Source organism: Falco cherrug, chromosome Z, assembly GCF_023634085.1.
Source record: "Falco cherrug isolate bFalChe1 chromosome Z, bFalChe1.pri, whole genome shotgun sequence".
Lineage (NCBI taxonomy): Eukaryota > Metazoa > Chordata > Aves > Falconiformes > Falconidae > Falco > Falco cherrug.
This window is the reverse complement of record NC_073720.1, coordinates 67,958,226-67,981,542: the sequence shown is the minus strand read 5'-3', so window position 1 is coordinate 67,981,542 and position 23,317 is coordinate 67,958,226. Positions and strand designations below refer to the sequence as shown.

Genomic DNA, 23,317 nt, shown 5'->3' with positions numbered 1-23,317 from the left:
CCCAAGTAAGAAGCGATAGGACAAGAGGAAACGGCTGCAAGTTGCACCAGGGGAGGTTTAGATTGGAGATTAGGAAAACTTTCTTCACTGAAAGTGTGGTGAAGCATTGGAACAGGCTGCCCAGGGAGGTGGTGGAATCGCCATCCCTGGGGGTATTTACAAAATGTGTAGATGTGGTGCTTAGGGACGTGGTTTGGTGATGGACTTGGCAGTCCTGGGTTAACGGTTGGACTTGATGATCTCAAAGGTGTTTTCCAACCTATGCGATTCTATGGTTCTATGGTTAAACTAAGATACAAAGTTTTTGACAAGCCAAGATAATGGAGAACAAAAAGGGTACTTATTAGGTAGTAGGTAAATGTGATCAGAGCAATGGAGGTCTGTTGTCTAAAAGTGATGTTACATGTTAGCTTAGCTACTGTAACTGTTGGAACCTGACTATATGTGCATTATTAGCAATGTAAAGTAATGCAACCTACATACCATTTTGAGATATTTGTGAACATGCTTTACTATTGGGCAAGAGTAAAATGTACTCATGAGTACTTGTAGCGGTTTAGCTCATGAGAGTAAGCTCATCAGCCTGTTTATTCTCTGTACTTGAAGCACATCCAAGTTCCAGCCATCTTTAATTTTGTAAGCTGGTTAGATGGTGTGTTTTGTGAGATACTTACTACAATTTTGAGATCTTTTTCATGATGGCATAATAATCTTCTTTCATATATGCCTGTTACCAGTTAAAATTTTGGTACATGCTGTGGAAGTCTCATTGTATCTAGACATAAGTGTCTACATCTATGAGAATGTATAATAACATTCTATTGATTCATAGTAAGCCTTTAACTGCGTAAGGAGATGTGTACAGAACGCAACAGTGTCAGCCAGGATCAAATGGTTCAAAAGAATTGTGGAACACTGACTCAGTTGTTCTCACTTCTTTTTAATCATTGCTATGTGTCTTGTTGGGATAAGGTGCAGTTTATGGCTTTATGATGTGGTCAGTAAAATATACATAGAAAATAAATTTTACGTATAAGGTACATGTGATGCACTGACAGAAATGGAACAACGTAGTTTACACCAGCAGGTTTATACCTAAATAAACCTAGATTTTACTTAGGTTTAAAATGCACATTTTGATAAGATGAAATATATTTGTGGAACAGACTAAGGGTACTCAGAATTGCATCACAGTTGATTTCTCTAAAGTTTTAAAATTTATCCTATGTAAACCCAGGTAATTTTAGACACAAAACTTGTTGAATTTTTATGTGCAGAATTATAGTAACTCACAGACCTAACCAAATAAATGACTGATAATGTAAGCATGACAAAAATATTTGAGTTGAACAACATATTAGGGCTTCTGTCTTTTGAGATAATATTTACCAATGCCAAGCATACAAGTCCCAAAGTTTAAATGGTCAGTGATACAGAAAATATATAGGCAAGTGTAACTGTCCCTTGAACTTGAAAATGAAGGGAAATCATGGAAAGTTGTGAGGCTAACTTTCAAAATACAGCATGTAAGTGCAGAATGGAAGGCAGTTCTAAAGATACCCTACAAAGCAGCTGTCTGAGAATTTTCTTTAGACAGACTATGCAGTATTATGTATTTTGCTGCTGGGTCTTAGGCGTATGAGAAACTAATAAAACCACCTTTGATCCACTTTCATTTGGAGCTTGTACTGTACATACCCGTGGTATGTCCTTCTGTGACCTGGTATGGGGATGACATTGCTCTGTTTCTTGTCTGCAGTTTTGTGAGCCCTGCAAAATACAGTGCTCCTGGTGTATGTTATAGTTCTGGAGTTTCTTTGTGATTTCAGTACCACCTTGTAGAATGGTACTGCATTTTGCTGCTGTATTAAATCCCACATAAAGCAGTTTTAAACTGTTACTTGTCGTTAGGCTTGCAGAAAGCAACTGCAAAAATATCAAAGTGCAATTTACTTGTTTTTTAGCATGAAAGCAGGTTTAAATACAGGTGTGTGCCTCTACATATGCTTAAATCATTTTTGGCCCCTCTCTTTTTCTTCTTTTCCAAGCCTAGATGACAATTTTGAGTATCAGCTTGAGTGTGAGTGTAGATCTTAAGCTGTAATTTGAGTTTGAACTTGAATTTACTTTCATAGTTTGTTTTGAAAACCTCTAGTGTCTTAATCATGTAGACTTTAGTTGAGTGAAAAACTCATTCACAAGAACTTTTCCTTAACCCAAAGATAAGTTCACAAAACTGATTGCTAAATAGTATATTTATTCTGCTAACAAGACACACAGAGATAAGGTACTTTTAAAATTGCATAGGATAATGGAAGAAGAACTTGCCATCTTCTTCTTATCTCATGAATCTCCTTGTAATGTCTTATGAGTCCAGTAGATGACTGCATGATCATTTCATTTTTGCCTTTTAAATTCTAGAAGTAATTGCATATGAGCACATACTTGCTGTATTGTCTTTCTGTAGCTTGAGAAATAGTAGACAAATTCCTCTCATACTTGTGGCACATTGCTGTAGTAGCTATCTTTGCTTAAACATTCATCAACATATCTTGAATTAAAATTAAAAAAAGTTAGAATTATGAAAAATGCTTACACAAGAGTGGTAGCTTTTTAGATTAGATTTACAGTTTAGGTATTTAGATGGATTTAGAGATTATATTAACTTTCTTGTTTGGAAAAAGGTGTGTATTGAATTATTGCTACATTCTGCAACATGTATATGTGGGTATAACGTGGAAAACAATTGATCCTGTAAATATGCCCTCTGTATAGGTACTTGTTTACATGACTGTGTACAAGTTCCTGGTTTGCATTGTTCACTTCTCTCACAGAAGCAATATTAGGTACAGAAAAAGAACATGACATTTCTGTTGTAATTGCTGGCAACATAATCACAGGATCACAGATGGTTGAGGTTGGAAGGAACCTCTGGAGGTCATCTGGTCCAACCCCAAGCTCAAGGAGGGCCATGTAGAGCCAGTTGCTCAGGACAACGTCCGGACAGCGTTTGAACATCTCTGAGGATGAAGACTCCACCACATCCCTGGGCAACTTGTACCAGTGTTTGGTCACCCTCAGAATGAAAAAGTGTTTTCCTGTATTCAGGCAGAGCCTCATGTGTTTCAGTTTGTGCCCATTGCTTCTGGACCTGTCACTGGGTGCTACCAGAAAAAGCCTGGCTCCATCCATCTTGCACCCTCCCTTCAAGGTATTTATATACATTGATGAGATCCTTGTGAGCCTTTTCTTCTCCAGGCTGAAAAATTCCATCTTTCTCAGCCTTTCCTCACAGGAGAGATGCTGCAGTCCCTTCATCATCTTTGTGGCCTTTGCTGGACTCTCTCCAGTATGTCCACTTGAACATGTCCAGTATGTCTGTCTTGAACTAGAGAGCCCAGCACTGGTTATAGTAATCCAGGTGTGGCCATCATCACCTCCCTCAGCCTGCTGGCAATCCTACTCCTACTGCAGCCCTAGATACCATGAGCCGACTTGGCTGCAGGAGCACGTTGATGGCTCATGTTCAAGTTGGTATGCACCAGGACCACTAGGTCCTTTTTTGCAAAGCTGCTTTCCAGCTGGGTGGTCACCAGCATGTACTGGTGCCTGAGGTTGCTCCTTCCCAGCTGCAGGACTTTGCACTCCCCTGTGCTGAACTTCAGGAGGTTTCCATCAACCCATTTCTCCAGCCTCTCTGGGTCCCATGAGATGGCAGCACAACTCTTTGGTGTATCAGCCACTGCTTCCAGCTTTGTGTCATCTGCAAACCTGCTTTGGGTACGCTCTGCCCCATTGTCCAGATCATAATGAAGATGTTGGACAGGACTGGAGCCAGTATGTGCCCCCGGGATACACTGCTAGTCACTTACCTCCAACTAGGCTTTGTGCCAGTGATCGCCCTCTGGGCCTGGCCATTCAGCCATTTTTCAGTGTACCTCTCTGCGTCATTGGCATACATCAACAGCTTGTCTAGGAGGATCTTAGGGGACACAGTGTCAGAGGTCTCCCTGAAATCTCCCTGAAGGCAGACCCTGCCCACTGCTCTCATGTTGTCTACCAAGCCAGTCATTTCATTGTAGAATTTGGTCAAGCATGACTGACTTATCCATGCTGACTATGGCAAGTCACCTTGTTCTTCACGCACCTGGAAATGGTTTCCAGGTTCAGTTGTTCCAACATCTTCCCAGGGGCTGAGGGGAGGATGACTGGCCTTTAGTTCCCTGGGTCATCTTTCTTGTCCTTCTCTCACTCCTAGGAGGAACATTTGCTTTCCTTAGGAATCTTGAGGATTGGTATTTTGAGGGGGGTTTGGTTTTTTTTCTCTGGTTGGTTGGTTGTGTGTTTTGGTTTTTTTTAAGACTCTGATTTATTCATGCTCTGTGTGTGGTTGAAGTTGGATTCATAATGATGCTTTTATGGTCAGGTGTGCCTTGTAGTTTTGTTAGTGATTTGGATTCCAGGAATACAGAAGCTACTACACTGGATCAGAAAATCTGTTCATTGTGTATCCTATCTCTGGCACCTTGCTTGGAAGCATAGGGGTGGAATTATCTAGTTAAGCGGTTTGATGGAAACTGATGCCTCACCTCATGACTTCAAAGCTGTCTTATATCGTCAGATATATATAAGAAAATGATTATTTATGAAATATCCTACTTAATGAATCTGGAGGTTTCAGTCTGTGTACTGGCCTGATCTCTGATTTTCTACCACTTAAGGGAAAAGTAGTATGTGTTGATGTTTTTTAAAAACAGTATATCCATTATCTTTTGATTTTTAATGTATATCCCCCTTTTCATTATGAGAAATACTAAAGAAGAGTGTGATCTTCCTTGTTTTTATATTAAGCAATGCAGTCTGTGATTTCTCACTCTTATTCCATGGAAGTTTGCTGCTTGTCATACTTCTTTTTCCCTGTCTTTGACACATTTCTGCTATATTTTGGAAGAAACTGATGTGAATAGAGTATGATATAGGCTTGCCTGGATACTTTGTGGTGTGGCTTTATAACAAAGATCTCCCTTAGAGGTCTGGACTGGGACCAACACTACTAAATGTCTTAATTGATGGCATAGCAGGATTGAGTGCGCCCTCAGCAAGCTTGTGGATGACACGAAGCTGAGTGGTGCAGCTGGTAAGCTAGAGGGAAGGGATGCCACCCAGAGGGACCTTGACAGGCTTGAGGAGTGGGCCCACACAGACCTTACAAAGTTCAACAAGGCCACGTGCAGGGTCCTGCTCCTGGGTTGGGGCAGTCCCCAGTATCAATACAGACTGGGGGTGTGAATGGAGTGAGAGCAGCCCAGCCAAGGAGGACTTGGGGATACTGGTGGGTGAAAATTGGATGTGAGACGGCAATGTGCGCTTGCAGCCCGGAAAGCCAGTCGCATCCTGGGCTGTGAGCATCAGGTCGGGGGAGGTGGTTCTGCCCCTCTGCTCTGCCCTGAGGTGGGTGAGTCCCCACCTGGGGTACGGCATCGAGCTCTGGGGCCCCCAGTACAAGAAAGACATGGACCTGGACAAGCAAGTCCAGAGGAGGGCCATGAAAGTGATGTCAGGGCTGGGATACCTCTGCCATGAAGAAGGGCTGAGAGAGTCGGGGTAGTTCAGCCCGGAGAAAAGGCGGCTCCAGGGAGACGTTACTGCAGCTGGTCAGCACTTACAGGAGGTTCATAAGAAAGCTGGAGCCTCTTTGCCAGGGCCTGTAGTTGCAGGACAAGGAACAATGGTTTTAAATTGAAAGAGGGTAGATTTAGATGGGGTATAAGGAAGACTTTTTTTTGTGATGAGGGTGGTGAGGCACTGGAATAGGTTGCCCAGCGAAGCTGTGGATGCCCTGTCATTGGAAGTGTTCAAGGCCAGGCTGGATGGGGCTTTGAGCAACCTGGTCTAGTGGAAGGTGTCTATCTATGCCCATGGCAGGAGTGCTGGAACTAGGTGATCTCTAAGGTCTCTTTCACCCCACACGATTCTATGATTCTATGAATACAGATTTATTTCTTTCATACTTTTTTAAAAATACGTACAGGGTTTTTGGTTGTGTGCCTGTCAGGTAGGGACTTTTACTGACATGGTCAGGTAGTGTGCAGGACTGCATACTAATTTAGAACTCAAAGAGTATGTGTGAATATTTCGTGCTTTCACTTGCCATGTGTTTTCCTGTACACTAATCAACTCTGAATTTTCTTTAGAACTATTTTAGTGGGTGCATGCATGGGATTGCTCGTCTGGATCTGAGTGCAGAATCAGGGTCATGATTAGTCTTACAGAGGTACTGGTTATTCTTTTCAGCATGAGAGGGTGTTCAGGGAAGCTGTACCAGGCAGAGCTTACAATGTAGCTAAGAAAGATCTAATTGGAATTTTACCTTTGTTTTAAAGTGTTTACTAAAATCCAACTGGCAAAATAATTCTGAGTCTCTCCTGGCACCTAGCACTTAGAGACTTTCTATTTTGGAAGTACTGAAAAGCTGCCACCAAGTCTGTTTTCCATAGTGTACACAGGAAGGACCAGGCAGTAACGTTTTATTTCTGTTTTAAAACAGCAAAAAACGGTAGACGGGTTTTTTTTGTTTTTTTTTTTTTTTTAGAGAAGGTTTACACATCAAGCAAACATTGGAACCTTTGAGCATATTGAAGGAAGAACGGAGGATTGATAGTGTATGGTCAAAACTAGTGGATATCTGACAGTCCAGGATTATTATTTCATAATATTACTAATTAATTTGGCTTATCACTGGTTTTGAGGGAGTAGGCCAGTGCATCTTTTGGCTTGCAGCAGTGCTCAGATTTAGACTCCAGACCACTGGTTAGTATGAGAAGTTAATTTCTTACAGATACTTCGCTTTTATTGACGTTATTTCTCTTAAACCAGATTCTGTTCTTGCCTGCAAACTACAAGTTGGTAAAAACTGGTGTTCTGGGTCTCACAGTTCTATGCAGCAGATGTAAGAGGTGATGTGCTGGCTGATAGCTTCATTAGGATGACAAGCCTGGAGTCTGTTAGAGCAACAGAACAAGTATTTCCCAGAATACTGATTAAGTGAAGTTTTCTGTGGCATACTGAACACTACTTCCAATTTTTTAGGAAAAGATGTTCTTTTTTTGAACATAGGTCTTTGACATTTTTTTGGTGCAGACTGCTTTGTTGATAGGATGTTACTATCTTGAGAAATGAATAAAAACTGTAGAGTTAAACTAAAGCTGTGCTATTTAATAGTATTTCTGTTCTCACTTCATTTTTTTTCACTGAACTATAGGAACTATAGGCAGTCTTCAGCTGCACAGGGTTATTAATTATGTATATTTTCCTGTTACATTAATTGGTTTTTTGAATCTTTATTTGTATGGCAGTCTCTTTATATTATTCCTGCTATATAATACAATCCTAATCAATTGGAATGGTGGTATTTGTATCAGTTTTTTCTTTGAATGTATTCTTAATGTGGCCTCTAGAATGATAGGTCAGTGATAGCAGTCTGCTGTCAGTCTGATCCAGGTTTGAAGTCTTTGATTGGTAATGTATCAGTTTAGAAATTAGGGCACCTATTGATCAGCTTAAAATGTATTTTTTCCACTTTGTGAAGAAGAGCTAGATTTATAGTAGGCTTCACTCTGAATTATCATGGCAATTTTTCATTATTTTAATAACTTTTCTGCCCTTCCCCCTATATTATGTTCCCTGTATGTTTTTTGGTACTTGGTGTAAATCTATCTCTTTTAAAAGCAGGTCAAGTGAAATGCCTTATAGCTTTCTTGTTTTGGAAAACTATTCAAGGTATCTTTAAAATATATATAATAAAAGAAGATAATGAGTCCTGTGTTGCCAAGCAGCAGCAGTTTTTTATAGTCTTCAGACAGCATTACTTAATATAATGATGTGTGGGAATGCAACTGTAGTGAAATCACATACCTAAAATTCTTGACAGAGCTGTCAGTTCTGTATCTTGACTGGCTGTTTGAAGCCATATGGGAAAAACTCTGAAAGTCGTTTTCTCAGAAACTGGCCTTCTTGCTAAGTGGTGTGTACGTAATGTGCATATGCTAAATTCCCTCTGCTAAATGCTGTCAAATCTATGGAAATACTCTGAAACACATGTATCCTATGGTGGTAATGACAAAAAAGAAGAGAATTGGTGGGCTCTGTGTGTATGTGTCGTGGGGGAAATTTTTCTGGTATGAGAAGAAATGCAAACCAAGGAGGACTACAGCTCAAACAGAATGAATCTTTCAGTTTCTCGTTAGTGTCTAGTGTCTGATCCACTAGTTGTTCTTACAGTGACAAACAGAGGTCACAAAGACGGGCGTTGTCACAATGAATTGTGAACCAACTTGCATTATACAGTGGCATCACAAACATTGGCAAAGAGAATGTAAATAGTGAAAGATGTAGTCAAGACACAGTTTTATACCAAGTGAGATTTGTTTTAGTAGCCAGCTACAGCACAACTCAATCTGTTTATCTTCCACTCACCCAGCTTTCTTAGTTAGGTATTTTGTTTACAGTTTTCATGTACTACTTCTTGAGGATTTTTTAAATTACTTTCTTTGTATCCTTCTTACTCTCTTCTGTCTTCTACCAATAGTGTAAATGATAAAGGTTGGAAGAAGGTACGTTTTGAGAATGTTTAAAAAACATGTGAAACATTCATTCGATTCCTACACCTGAAATAGTGTTTTTTAAGGTTATAAAAGAGTATCATGCTTATCTTGTGTAATACGAACCGTAACTTTTCTTCAATATGTAAAAGAGCTTTTGAAACAGGGCTATGGTGGTGATTTCAAGGCTTGAAATTACAGGTGATTTCTGGGGTATATTTTATGGTTAATGAAAATGTGTCCCTTATCTCTAATTAAAAACTGTCTAAATTAATCTTCCCTCTCTTGGATCTTGCCATGTATTCTTCTGCTAGATAAAAAGAGCCAGTCAGCTATGACTTTTCCCTGTAAGTGCTTGTAGACTGGTGCATATTTTTACTGCTACTCTGGGCCCACAAATGTCCCAGAGAGAGACAGAGCACAACACTTTTACAATTTGCACAAAGTGAACCCCTAAATACCAGGTTTTTAGAAACGTGAATGCTGTTTCTAATATTTGTCATACAATCCCTTTCTGTTAGCTTTCAAGGTAGCTGTTCATCAGTTAATATACATGTAAAGATGAAAACCTGTGGTAACTTCAATTAAAGAAAAGTCTTTTGAAGTTGTTGCTTCTTAGCACATGTGTTGCTTTACCAATTTCATGTCATATTATTTCTTTTGTTTCCTCCCTTTTGAAGTACACTGCTACTTTTTGGTATGTGGCTTTTCCTTTTTTAAATTCAGAGATCAAAGATGTGGGAAATTTTAGTTTGAATATTGAATGAAGAATTCTGAGAATATCACTTTTCCTGGCATATGTGCTAAATAAGGTTTGTGGAAGAGAACTAGGACTTTATCCTTGCAGACAAAAATGGGAAGTCAGGGGAAATTAATCCTCAGAAGAAAGCCAATCTTGGATGAAGAATCTAGTTCATCCTAATTTTTCACCAAATAAGATGGCTTTAGGTACGTAATTTGTGGAGATTTTCCTTTTAGAATTGAATATCAGTCTCTTTTTCTGTTTTTAATCACAGAGTGGTAAGGGTTGGAAGGGACCTCTGAGATCATCCAGTGCAGTTCCCTTTAGTTCACCTGGAGCAGGTTGCACAGAGTTGTGTCCAGGTGGCTTTTGAATGTCTGTGGAGAAGGAGACTCCATAACTTCTCTGGGCAGACTCTCCCAGTGCTCTGTCACCCTCAAGGTAAAGTTCTTCCTTATATTCGGATGGAACTCCCTGTGCTGCAGTTTGTGCCTGTTGCCCCTTGTCCTGTTGCTGGGCACCACTGAAAAGAGCCTGGCCCCATCCTCTTGACACTCCCCTGAAGGTATTTGTATGCATTGATAAGATCCCCTCTCAGTCTTCTCCTCTCCAGGAGAAACAGGCCCAGCTGTCTCATCCTTTTCTCATAAGGATGATGCTCCAGTCCCCTCATCATCTTTGTAGCCCTCTGCTGGACCCTCTCCAGTAGTTCCCTGTCTCTCTCGAACTGGGGAGCCCAGCACTGGACACAGCACTCCAGATGGGGCCTCACCAGAGCAGGGCAGAAGGGGAGGAGAACCTCGCCTGGCCTTTTGGCCGTGGTCCTCCTAATGCCCCCCAGGATCCCACTGGCCACCTTGCCCACCAGGGCACACTGCTGGCCCATGGGCAAATTGCTGTCCCCCAGACTCTCAGGTCCTCCGCAGAGCTGCCTTCCAGCAGGTCAGCTGTCAGCCTGTACTGGTGCATGGGGTTGTTCCTCCCTGGGTGCAGGACCTTATGTTTAATTATGTTCTTCATATTCAGATCCTGTCTGAGAGGTAACTGAGGTACTGGCTTTTTGCTTCACTTTGCTTTTTCTGGTCTTAATTACAAGCTAAGATTCCCAGTTTACAAAGTTAAAACTTGTTTCCTCTCATTTTATTCTTTTTTCTGCCTCCTAAAGTTACTGATATCGTTGGGGAAAGTTTTGGTGAGTTAATTGAGTATCGCACAGCAAACATAGTGCATGACCTGTGGCTCTTCTCAGTGCCTCTCTAACCTACCCACTTGGTTTAACCACTCAGCTGGGTCTTTGGTGCAACCTGTCTTCAACCCATTGGTCTCTACTGTGCCTTCTTTGGAGTCTAAGATACAAAGATACCTACAGTTTCTCTTTGTGTTTTAAACTTTCAGATCTTTTCCTTTGGGAATTGTTTTCTATTTGGTTAGTCTTTCTACAGGATTCTGTAAATTCACTGCCCGTCTGCTTGATGCAATCCAACCCCTTCCTTGCCCATATGTTACAACTACCACTATTTCTAGTTAGAGACAATCATAGCATGTGGTACTACTTCAGAGTTTAGAAGATTATTCTTGTCTACCGGTGAAAAGCATAGTTGCTGCTTTCTGTTTTGTTTTGGTTTGTTTGTTTGCTGATGATCTTGCAGTATCTGCAAGATTAATGCAGAATCGGGTGATTGTGTTCTAGTATTGTGACTAGGTAGGTTAAGATTCATCCAGTGATTATTACTTTCTTATGGCTACATGACTAAGATACATTGCAAAACTGTCACTAAGATTGCAAAGTCTGGTCTTAAAATTTAGTAAGAGGCACTGTAGTTGACTGTGCAACCTCTGTTTAACTTGGCTGTGCATATGTGTTACAACTGTCTTTAATTACAGACTTTAATGCTTTATTTTTTTAAAAATCCTATTATCCTGACTTTGTTTTACAGGTGGGTGGGTGTTTGTAAGGTTTTATTCATAGTTACGTGCCATTTTTGTGGTGCTTGCTCTGAGTGTTGGGTTTAATTTGAAGATTTGCCTGGAACTGTCAGCTGAAGGTGCTGTTCATTCAATTGTGACTCATACCTTAGTAAAAAAGATGTCTTGCAGATTTTTAATCTGCCATTGAAGAGTATTCACTGAAACCACAGAATGCCTCAGTAATCCATTTATAAAACGGGGACAGTGTATTGTATTGAATATTTCTTTACAGTAGGGTGACAGTTTTTGAGGTACTGTATACCGTCAGGTTTTTCCATTGCTGTTCAAAATGAAGTAGGGAACCATAGTCAGAAACGTTATGCAACCAGTGTGGAAGTCTGGCTGTTTCACTGCAGACTTCCTCACCTGTCGAGCGGTTGTTACAGTAAGGCCTGCTGAAAAGAAGCTGCAACATCCAGAACTTCCTTCAAAGACATTGATGCCACCTTAATACAACTGAAGTTGGTAGCAACAATAGAAGATAGAAATCAGTGTGTTTATGCAGTCATCTCCCCTGCCCTCAGTGCTGGAGTTTCCCATCTGTAGGAAACTGGTGTTTGATCTGGGGCTTGTCTTAAAGGAAACGCTGTCTTCCTGGTTGAGTGCACCCTCAGCATGTTTGCAGGTGACAGCAGGCTGTGTGGTGCAGTTGACACGCTGGAGGGAAGGGATGCCATCCAGAGGGACCTTGACAGGCCTGGGAAGTGGGCCCAAGAGAACCTCATGAAGGCCAAGTGCAGGGTCCTGCACATGGGTCAGGGCAATTCCAAGCACAGATACAGGCTGGGCGGAGCATGGATTGAGAGCAGCCTTGAGGAGAAGGACTTAGGGGTGCTGGTGCATGAGAGGCTTGACATGGCCTGACAATGTGCGCTTGCAGCCCAGAGAACGAACCGTACCCTGGGCAGCATCAAAAGAAGCGTGGCCAGCAGGTTGAGGGAGGTGATTCTGCCCCTCTGCTCCACTTTGGTGAGTCCCCACTTGTGGTATGGCATCCAGCTCTGGGGCTCCCAGGACAAGACACATATGTTGGAATGGGTCCAGAGGAAGGCCATGAAAATGATGCAAGGGCTGGGACACCTCTGCTTTGAGGACAGGCTGTGATAGTTGGGGTTGTTCAGCCTCCAGGAAAGAAGGCTCCAGTGGCACCTTACGGTAGCCATTCGATACTTAATGGGGACTTATAAGGCTTTTTAGCAGGGCCTGTAGGGGCAGGAGAAGGGGCAAATTTTAACCTGAAGGAGGGTGGGTTTAGGTTGGACATCAGGAAGAAATTTTTCACCATGAGGTTGCTCAGAGAAGCTGTAGATGTCCCATCCCTGGAAGTGTTCTACGTCAGGCTGGATGGGGCTTTGAGCAACCTGGTCTAGTGGAAGGTGTCCCAGCCTATGGCAAGGGTGCTGGAACTAGGTGATCTTTAAGGTGTCTTCCAACCTATCTGTGATGATTTGCAAATTGTAGCTGCTGCTTATTGCCTTCCTATAAAAAATGTGCACCTTTTTTTCTGTTTTGATATTTATTTACTATATTGAGTGCTCTTTTGACTTCATCCTGCTGGTGTCTCCTCTGCACTAACTTCCTTAAGCAGACAGGGGGAGTTTTTGAAGGCGTTTGAAATCCAACATGTTTTGTCATCTTTATCTTGGCCTCTTACCTAAAGTATTTTCATCATCACAGCAGGCAAAATTGACATTTTCATATCTAATTTGGAATTTTGATTCTGCAGTGTTGAGTGTGCTGATGAGGTGTGGAATTGGCATCTTACGATGTAAATTTTAGAGAGCAGACAGTATTTTGCTATAGTTCTATTACGCAGATCTGAAGTTAGTGTGTAGGCCGGTGTTTTTCTTAACACCTTTATTAAAACCGTGTGTACATGTTGCAGTGATTTCTTTAAATTAAAGGTATTCTTAACTATGTGACTTAGTACTTTTTGTCCGATTTGATTGTTGAATGATGAGAGGAGGGGAACCCCAAACTTTAAAATGTGGGTATTCTGCATTTCTCTTTCTACAATGAAATGAAGGGTACTTGGTCTTCAGTGGAGGAGCTACGGGAGTTATTCTTTCAAGAATTAAACTGAATGACAGGATAGCGATGCTTATTTTCCTCTAGGTTATTTGTTTAGAATATCTGAAATAAGTGTATTGTAAGTGAAAGATCTGCACCAGAAAAATTCTTACTTACAGCTTATTTATTTCCTCAAAATATTTTGTTAGTTCAAAAACATTCTTAAATGTTTTGTGTCAGTGTAGTAGATACTCTTGTAATAGTATGAGAAAAAGATTTGCTGAAGATACCTTTCACATCAAATTCTCTCTTGCTTCACTGTTTGTAACAGCTTCAATGAGAGTAATTCTATGGATGTCTTAAAATACATGAATAGCTCTTCCAGATTGTTCCCGGAAATGCTTTCATCTTTAAAACCGGACTGTTCCTCTCAAATTAGAGGGAAAAATAGATGAAATGAGTTAGTATCTGAGTTAAAAAGGCAGAATTCTGATTTCATTTGTTAAAACAGTATTTAATTTTTCTCCTTCTGTAATTGTTGCCTCTGGGGGCAGGATAGGTTCCTTTCTAAGGTACATGTGGGCAGAGACATAGAGTTGTTCATTTTCCTCATTACTGCAAGCAGCCACATCATATAGTGCACCTTCTGAATTTGTCAGTCTCTGTCTAATATATAATATCTAAAGTATCTAATAGGTTTTTCTGACACTGGTGCTATTTGAGAGTAGTTCTTGAACCTTATTTTTCCAGCTTCAGAAATCTGCTTCATTAAGAATGGACTGAAGGATGGGTTTTCATCCCGCTATTATGCACTCTGCTATGGTGTTAGTTATGCTTAACACTACAACAGTAGAAGTTTAGATTTTGGATTCTTAAGTTACCAATATTTACTTTAGACTGTGAATTAAATTACCCTTTTAAAAAGTGAGCACTCCAGCATTGTTGTGAAGCTGAACTTACTTCCAAGAGTAGTTGCTGTGTGTAGACTGATACAATGCTCTTACAGATATACCGCATTTGGTAGAAATAGATGAGGATAGTGTGTCTGAAAATAGTGCCATTACACTTGCATATTATTTTGGTTTTTTTGTAGAAAAAGCTTTATGAAAACAAGCATGTAGATTTTTTTCTCAGGATATGAAAGGTGTAATCTCACGAGTGGTAACATTTAAGTTATGACAATTACCAGATCATTTTGAACTGAATGGCCTCTCAAAATAAGGGTTAAAGTATTTGGAAAACAAATAGATGGGCCTGTGTACCAGTAGAGCATGAAACTTATTTTTGTATTACTGTAGATATTCCACTTTATCTGAAAGTTGGTTCGCCTTCTGCCTAACAGAAGATTATTTTCTGTGGTACCTGTAAAGAATGAGTCAGAAGTTCCTTTTGGCATTCTGTTTGTATTACGCAGTTTTTAAAAACCTCATAGATGTAAAGTCAAATTACACTGCTTCAGCCTGTCCTCAAATGAATCGGACTGCCTGTGAAGGAAAGTAACTATAGATGTACTTAAACTACACTGAAGTAGATCTTTGAGTACTGACTCAAAGTCAGGAAACTTGAATGTTGGTTGTAAGCTATGCAAGTCTAAACCAGCGTTCTGTACCATAGGAAGCCTTTGGCAACCAACAACAGGAATGTCCATATTAAGTCCTTCAGCACTACCAATACCACATAAAGTAGTACTATTACAAGCACTCAGATTTGTGCCAGGATTTGAATTTTCAGAAGGGATATTAATATTTATTTTCAGCCCCCCTCAGGTTAGTAATGTCACTAGAAGCTGATTTGACTGAGCTGATGCATGCATGCATTATGAACTACATGAATAAGATTTATTATCATACCATAATTTCCTTAGTACATGTTCTTCTAATGTTCGCAGCATGTGACCTAGTTATTCTAAAGGTTACTCTTACTGGCTTTTAATTCTGACGGTGGGCCACAAGCTCAGTTTGCTTTAAAATTCTCATCACTCGTGCTGGAAAGGTTCAACAGCCCCTTAGCAACTTCAGGGTAATGAAAACTGTTTTCTCTCTAAAAAGGCACATGTTGTTGGGGTCCTTTGTTGCATTTTAAAAAAAGTCCAAACAGACAAACTAACCCATAACCCACTGACAATGAGAGAAATACCCAATTGAAATAATACTACTGAAAACTTGTATTATTATATAGTTGATTTTCAGAGATTACCAAATGTAGTGGTAACATTACCACTTCTTTTTACCAATTACCTGTTGGCAGTACTGAGAACAGTTGTTGCAATAGTAGTAGTGGACTTCACAAATTGCATGTGGTAGTTTGCTTATGCTATGTGTTCCTTTCCCATCTAGGGCTTTCATAAGCTTTACCCCCATAAACATAAAAGGACAGACACTGCTACTAATTTACAATTGTTTCTGCATTCTCTGCCCATCAGACTTGTTAATAAATTCAGCCCACAAATCTGTGTTTCTCACTTTTTTGACTTGAAGATGAAACTCTAATTTTAAGAATTCTTTTTCTTGCTTTTTGCGAAATGCTAATCAGCATTGCGCTGTCTTCCTGTAGAAATGCATACAGTCCTTTGATTGTCTGAAAGGCTAATAATGGATATGCCAGGATCTTCATGATCTTTTCTGCAGCCAGTTTATCTACAGGAGCTTGTTAAATCATATTTAACCTATAATGCTGATTAATTGCATTTTCCTACATATTCTCAGTCATATATGTGTTCTGAATATAATGTAATTATTCTGTCATTAACTGAAGACTTACTTTAAGTTTTAGTATTACACAGAAGTGAAGTACATAATACTCTATTTAGAGAAAGCTAGGTGTTCTGAAAGCAGCAAATCTTGCCAAGAGAATGGAATGCAAGAATCTGAATGAAATAATTAGATCTTCATAATATGAAATTATAAGATGTATTATATGACCTGTAAAGTGATAGGCTATTTCATAACTGTCTAAATGCCTGGCAGTTACAAAAAATTCAGTCATGTTGATTTTGTGTCCAAGCAGTATTTCCATACTGTAATTCTTGCAGGTTCAGTGCTTTGTTTACTCACTGTAACTCTACTTTCTCTGAGGTCAATGCCTAGCAGTTTCTAAGGGACAAAACAGATGTCAAATCATGGATTACCCATGGAGGAGAAATAGTGGTTTGCATGGTGTTATGGCATCCACCTTGCGTTGTGGTAGAGAAGTAAGCTGTTTCTGGCACATCAGTGAGTTCCAAGGACAGTAATACTGATTTTCTGTAGTTTCTGTAATGATTCGTTATTATAGTAGATGACCTTCTGAAAGCTTCACCTTCTAGAAGCGGGTAATTTATACGAAAATACAAAAAAATTCCATTAAAAAAGTTTCCAGCCTTCATGGGTGACTTCATGGGTGAAGAGACAGACAGGATGTGATCTCTGTATAATCACTGAAGTCCAAAAAAAAAAACCCAAACCCTTTCCCTGCTCTGGTGCTGACTAAGTATTTAAACCCCTTTTTCACTCTCTTCCCTTAAAAATACTGGACCCTGTTCCAGAAGGTGGAAGTATTAGGGAAGACATGTTAGGTGCTTATGTGAAATTCTGTTTCCACTCTTATTTTTCCCTTTTTTCACAATATTCCCACTTCTTTTCTCAAATTAAGGTCCTTGCATTTTTCAGTGTGTCTTGCTCAGTCACTTTGACTGGTTTTGGTCTTTCAGGTTGGATCCCTGCAACGTGTGTGTTCTGGACATCCAGTCTGCCTTCACTCTCAAGTTGTAGACTTTTGTTTTTGAGCCTTATAGACTGATTCTTGTATAGCCAAGTTTATTATTTTTTCCTTGATGTTTTTAGCCTGAATTTGCCAAAATTTGCCAAAAGTTTTATTTGATTTCATGTTAGAGTGTAAGATAAATATATTTACGTAGTTGAGAAAGGAGAAGTATTTTGATATTTTGACAAATAATATAGAAACTTGCTATGTTTTTCTGATTTCTTGAATTTCTTCTCAGTTTTGATTTGATTTGTATTAATGTTTGTGGGCAGCCAAAGGTGAAAGTAAGGAACTGTGGTGAAAATACGAGACAAAGAGACAATGGTATGTAAAAACTTAATGGACTGTAAGTGACAAGGGAAATGGTAGATTCTGTGGGTGTTAATTTTGACGATGTGAAATCCTTTATTTGGTTGGAGATTGTGCTTAAAGTATAAACTGTCAAGTATGAACTTATCAGAGAAGATGTGAAAGCTGACTTGATACTTAGGGTTCATGGGCTTTTTGCAGAGGATGACTTTCACCCAAATGTTTTGCTGTAGTTATGTTGGATTGCTGATGATCTTGTCCTAACATTTAAAATACTGTGCTTTACTATTTACTATGGAAAGTAGTCTGGTGGACAGGACAGTGGACACGAGTTGGAAACTCCCATGTTTTACACTGGAAGAAAATGACTGTGGATATCATAGGCTTCATCATAGACAGGTCTACAGATGAGGGGTCAGATCCTCTCATACTGGGGGAAATGGTAGCTCTCATCATCACAGTGTGGATGTACCCCTGGGAGGGTGGTTGGCCACCGAGAAGCACCGCATTTGTAGGGGGTACAGAGCTGGTTTAGCAGGTGTAACACCTTACCTTCTCTACAACTAGTCCTGAGTGAGTGCTGGAAGGGAGAAATGCATAGGTTCTTCCATGCCTTTTAGTCCTGACTGTCATGGTATCCTCTTAAGAAGCCTGAATGGAAGAAAATGGACACGGGAACTGAGGATTACAGGAGTCTCGAAAGCTTCTTCGTACCTATGTTGCCCTGAATCATTTGCTGTAGGGTTCATGGAGGAGATCTGAAGCACTTTCATACATGCTTACTATTGTTTTTATTTAGTATCTATGCTTTTTCCTTACCCTTGTTTTCCAGCTTGCAGCTTTTTTTTTTGTTTTCTAAACATAAACCTGAGGTTCAGTAAGTGCCCAGAGATACCAGTGAGAACTTACAGCACTAAATAGTACATTTTCAGCAATGTTTATTGTTGCAGTGACAAGGTAGCTTGCACATTTCTGAACTGCTAAGAAATGTAAAAAGAAGCTGAAGGTCTACAGTAACTAAAAACATGGGTTTATTTTCATGCTAGTTACGGCTTCCTTCCCTCCCAAATAAATGCTTTTTAGGTAATATATTGCAGATTCTAGCACCATATAGTCCCTCCCAATGTTTTGTCTTCTATAACAAGTTTTGTATCAGAAGGGGAAATAATTTTGCAGTCCTTTCATTTTTTAAAAATTTTGGCCTTAAAATATGTATCACTTCATGGCTACCAAATACTGTGCCTTGACACAAATACCATGTAGAAACATGTCACCACTCTCAAAAGGTTAATTGATATTTCAGGATGTTGAATGTCTTCAAAGTAAACCTGACCATAGTCAAATACATGTGACATTTTTCTGGCACGAAAATAGTCAGACCATTTCAAAGCTGTGAGTAGCATGCTGTTTGTTAATAAAAACTTGTTCTCTTACAACTCTAAACCAGAAAAGACACAGGAATTGTACAGGAAAACAAAGTAATTTTAAGGTAAAACAATATAAAAATAGTCATGGCTGCTGTTCAGCTGTGAACTCAGGCCACTGTGCTGCCACATTGTATTGTATTTGTTCTGAGCCCTCTACAATATTCCTGTATAGATGTGTATTAAAATTGAAATAGAAGACATAATCTGGATTTCTTTACTTTTGATGGTTTGTTTTTCATGCTACACACAGAGTACACTGTTTAACAGCTTTAGAAAAGTCTTAAAAGTCAGGCTTTTCTTGTCTCTAGTGGCACTGGTTTATAATCTTGGATAAGCTGCTAGCCTAAGTCTTGGTTTCCACACTACTGTAAGTAACTGTTTAAGTAACTGATAGAAGTGCTTTCGAAATTGAGGAGCATGGGACTTTAACCTCAGTGACTGCAGTATGAAAAGCCATAGCATTCCAGACCTTGCTCACTGTCTCTATATTTGTTCTTAGTGGTTAGGTGTTTTATCAAAGTAAGTGATACTGTTTCCTGTTGCCTGCTTGGCACTGCTTGCACCGCTAGCCCGTAAGTCAGTATTTGGGTCCTTCTCTGTTAACTATTATCAGTTTTGATAAGGTTCTACAACTGCTTGCTTGATCAAAAATCCAGAGTAAGGTGAGATGTTAAGATCTATATGCTCTTTAGAGAACCAGAGGTAATTTCTTTACTTAATTTTATTGAAGTTTGTGGAGAGAAAAATGTTTTCCAGCCGTGTCATTCTGATATAATTTGCTGGAAGGTTCCAGGTACTGGCCAGCACAGGGCTTAGCAGAGTTGTCCATTAGTTTGATTGATTTGTGCACATCCACAGAATCCACTTTGGATTGTGCTGTACTTTTGGGTGGAATGCACAATGCCCTATTATTTCCATCAGCCAAAATGTAACTAGGTTAGAGGATATCAGAACAGAGAATTATGATTAAAAATTACTCTGCGTTTAGAATTTATAAAACTTGAGTTTTAAGGTATCTTTAGTTCATAGGCTGTAGGCATCCTGTTACTAAAGCTATGCCTACCTACCACAAAATGAGCTGGACCAGATTTACAGCATTTTGGTTGTGTCCTTTTGTGATGTACGCATACTTTCAATGATTTGATTAATATGTAAACTTCCTTATTTTTACCACAGAATGAAGCCTGAACAGAGGCGCTGAATGCAGAGCAGCTGGCAGACTCTAGGCTGGCCTGCTCAAGTTCCTTCTGCTGGCTTATTCCTGTAGCTGTATGCAAAGTCAGTTTGAGACTATGTCTTTCTGTTAACTTTGTTTGGCCTTGGCTAAACTCCATAACCATCTTGGACTGGTAGTGGTGCTTAATAGGTCATGAAACGCAATTTTCCTTTTGGTATGCTTAATCATATGGGTTTCAGTGTTTGTTACAGAAGTGATATAATATCGATGCACTATACAAAGAAATGCAATATAACATACATTAATGTGTAAATGTGAAGTGTAAATGTAAATGGTATGATTTAATTATACTGCAATAAATTTTGGAAGTTCTGTCTTTGAACTGTGTCCATGGATGATGTTTCTGCCACTGGCTTGCTCGCTCATCTTTCATCTAGAGGTTACTGTCACTGTAGGAGGCAGGGCATGTGTTGACTTCTCTGCTGTTCACAGTACAGTGCCTCTGGGATGGCTTTATGCTGTTGATTTTTGCTGAATTGCTGGACTGGTAAGAGATTAACTGACCTGTGGCTCGCTTTTACCAAGTCACCCACAATATTTACTAGCAGGAGGGAAACAGTAGGTTAAAAAGAACTTGTGTGAAAATTAACTTGCTAGATGGTAAAAATTTATATATATACTGCCTTTATTCAAGAGGGCCAGGTCGATAGTTTTGTGAAAGACTTGTAGTTCTGTTCTTGTGTACTTCATTTATGTCTGAAGTGTAGCTTGGTGATGTTTGACTATAATTTAAAATTAATGATTAAAAAGCAATTTGAAATGCATTTTTGTGTAGCTTTATATGAAAAATTCTGTTGCTCACATGCTTAACTGTGTTTTGGCTTTTCAATAGTAACAATTTAAAAAGCAACACAGAATTATTTTTGTCATTAATGTCTGTATATGATAGAACACATGAATAGATCTGTTGATTAAGAAATTACCATTTTTAGGTGATTTACTATTTATTGGTAATTTTTTCTTTTTCCTAAAAGAAAAATAAATATGAAATAAGATTGAATCTGCAACTTTGCTGATAAACTTCCACAAGGAAGGGGAAACTACCTTATTTTGGATCCTTAGTTGTGTTTTGTGGATTAGTTCCAGCAGATCTGAGGCAAATGAAGTCACTTTATTTTGGGTGGTCACAGGCAGTTTGAATGATAAATTTGACAGAGAGAAACAAACCTGCGGAAACAAATTTGCAGAATGCGTGTTGTATAAAAATGTTTAACATTTGTAGAGCCAAACTGACACAGACCATTCACAATATAGAAAGTTGACTTGAATGCTTCTGTACCATCTGATTGTAATCTAAATTTGTGTTTTATAGCTTGAAACAATTGGATGGCAGCTTAACCTTCAAATGGCAGAGTCCACGCAAGCGAAGCTGAAGTCTCCTCGAGCTGTGCTAGAGCTGGGAGTGAGCAGTGAAGATGGAAAGGTAAGAAATACATGCCTGGCAGAGTTGGAATGAGATGTGGTGATGGCCTTACGTTCAAAGTTCTGAGGCATCCATTGGAACTCTTGATTGTTGTTAGTCTTACCAGTGTTTTCATTTTTATATTTCATAAAATTATTGTAGGCACTTGGAATCGTGAAGTACTGGTGTAACAGCAAACATACTGGGTAGACTGAAAGCTGTGTTACCAGCAATTTGGGCTGCAGCTAATAGAGAAGTATAACGGAATATGGTTATGTTAGGTCTCTTTGTAGATCATTTATTTTCATCACATAGTATGTGATTGGTACTTCTTATACTTTTAATGCCTAATAGCTTCCAGCGTTCTACCATGTGTGTAGTTGTATGAGATACTACTTGTTACTTGCAACCTCTCTGTGCTAATGATGTATTTACATGAATGGTGAGACACTATATGCAAGGCCACAGAAAGCCAATATTTGGAGGTTTAAGCTAAAGTGTTAAGGCCAAGTGGTTTGTGGTGTTTCAGTGCAAAAACCTAACAATGAACATAATATTTTATGCACAAAATCTGTATCTTTTGTTAACTAGCACACTTTAAAGACATGAATTGCTTTTAACTGTATCTTGCTAATGGGAACTGGAGTCTTCTGTACTGTCAGAATGTTTAGCTGTGAAAATGTCTGTGTAGAAGTTTTGAGGGGAAAAATCAGAAATGTGGTTCTGCTTTAGCATTGCATTTAAATCACAGTAATTTTACCGGTGTGAGTGGAATTTCTAATTTATGGTAGAATAAAAGAGAATACACAGGTTATGTTTGTGCTTCTCACCAAGACTTGCAACAGTTCTATTTTTTTCAGCAGTTCATTGTAATCTGTATTTTTGAAATGTAAATACAGGAACCGGACAATATTTTATGTCCAAGCTGCATTGGGTAGCACTGCATACAGATTCAATTCTCTGGCAAGTTTGTCTACTTTCTTTACAAACAGAACTCAACAAGTGGATTGTTTTTTGTTTCCCCTCTATTTCTTTTTGTGGGTATGATTATTTACCAAGATCGGAATTATTTTACAATTAGAAGCCTGGAATAGACTTGTAACTGGCATTTAGATAAAACAATGCAACAAGAAAAACCTACTGATGCTCTTAAATTACAGACACTAAAATTTTAAAATCTGGGTTGGTGTGAAGTTAATTCCATATTTTTTTTCTGAATGATTACATACTAGTACAGAATAGGTTTGAGATTGGGTAATATTTGTTTATGTAGCGACAGAAGTGTTGGAACATAATTTTTGTGCTGTAGTTTGCATCTTCATAATCTCTTTGTGCACAAAGTATTAAGTTATCTGAAAATCCTAGATGCTATATACTTGGGGTTTTTTCTTCCAAACTTATGTATGTCCCTTTTGGTGCAGACATTTGGCGTGAATTTAATGCATATATTCGTAATGAATTGTGTTCATTTCTCATGAAGCTTTATTTCTTCTTCTTTTTTTTTCCTTTTTTTTTGGTAGTAATTCATGGATATAATAACTTGATTTTTTTCAGAAAACAGTTACATAGGCCTTTTTGTGGGCTCGTTAGGGGGCAGTAGTGCTCTTTGACTGGCTTTTTGAATGCTTTTTTGCGATGATGATCTGAATCAATTCTGAAGTTGGTCGTTGTGGGAAGTGTTAAGTGTTTACATTTCCAAGCTGCATATAACAATAGAAGTTTGTCTTGCTCATCTACAAAACTAAAGCCTATTAATAAAAAACCCCCAACATACTGAGCAAGGTAAATGAAATTGGCCATTATTTCCACTTCTGCTAACTAAAAGTAATTGTACCAATGCATTAATATTTACTACAACTCACTCTGCTTAGAGATCATTTA

At 39.1% G+C, this 23,317-nt stretch overlaps 1 protein-coding gene across 3 annotated transcripts in view; it reads left to right on the top strand.

Moving 5' to 3' along the window:
- Positions 1-23,317, top strand: part of COMMD10 (COMM domain containing 10) — a 118,917-nt gene that overhangs the window by 5,611 nt on the left and 89,989 nt on the right. For all 3 annotated transcript variants that reach the window (XR_008730322.1, XM_055699515.1, XM_055699514.1), the window contains exon 5: positions 21,347-21,457. Coding sequence is in view for 2 of the 3 variants with exons in the window: in XM_055699515.1 (XP_055555490.1) it covers positions 21,347-21,457 (111 nt within the window). In the remaining variant the exon portion in view is untranslated. The remainder of the gene's footprint in view (positions 1-21,346; positions 21,458-23,317) is intronic.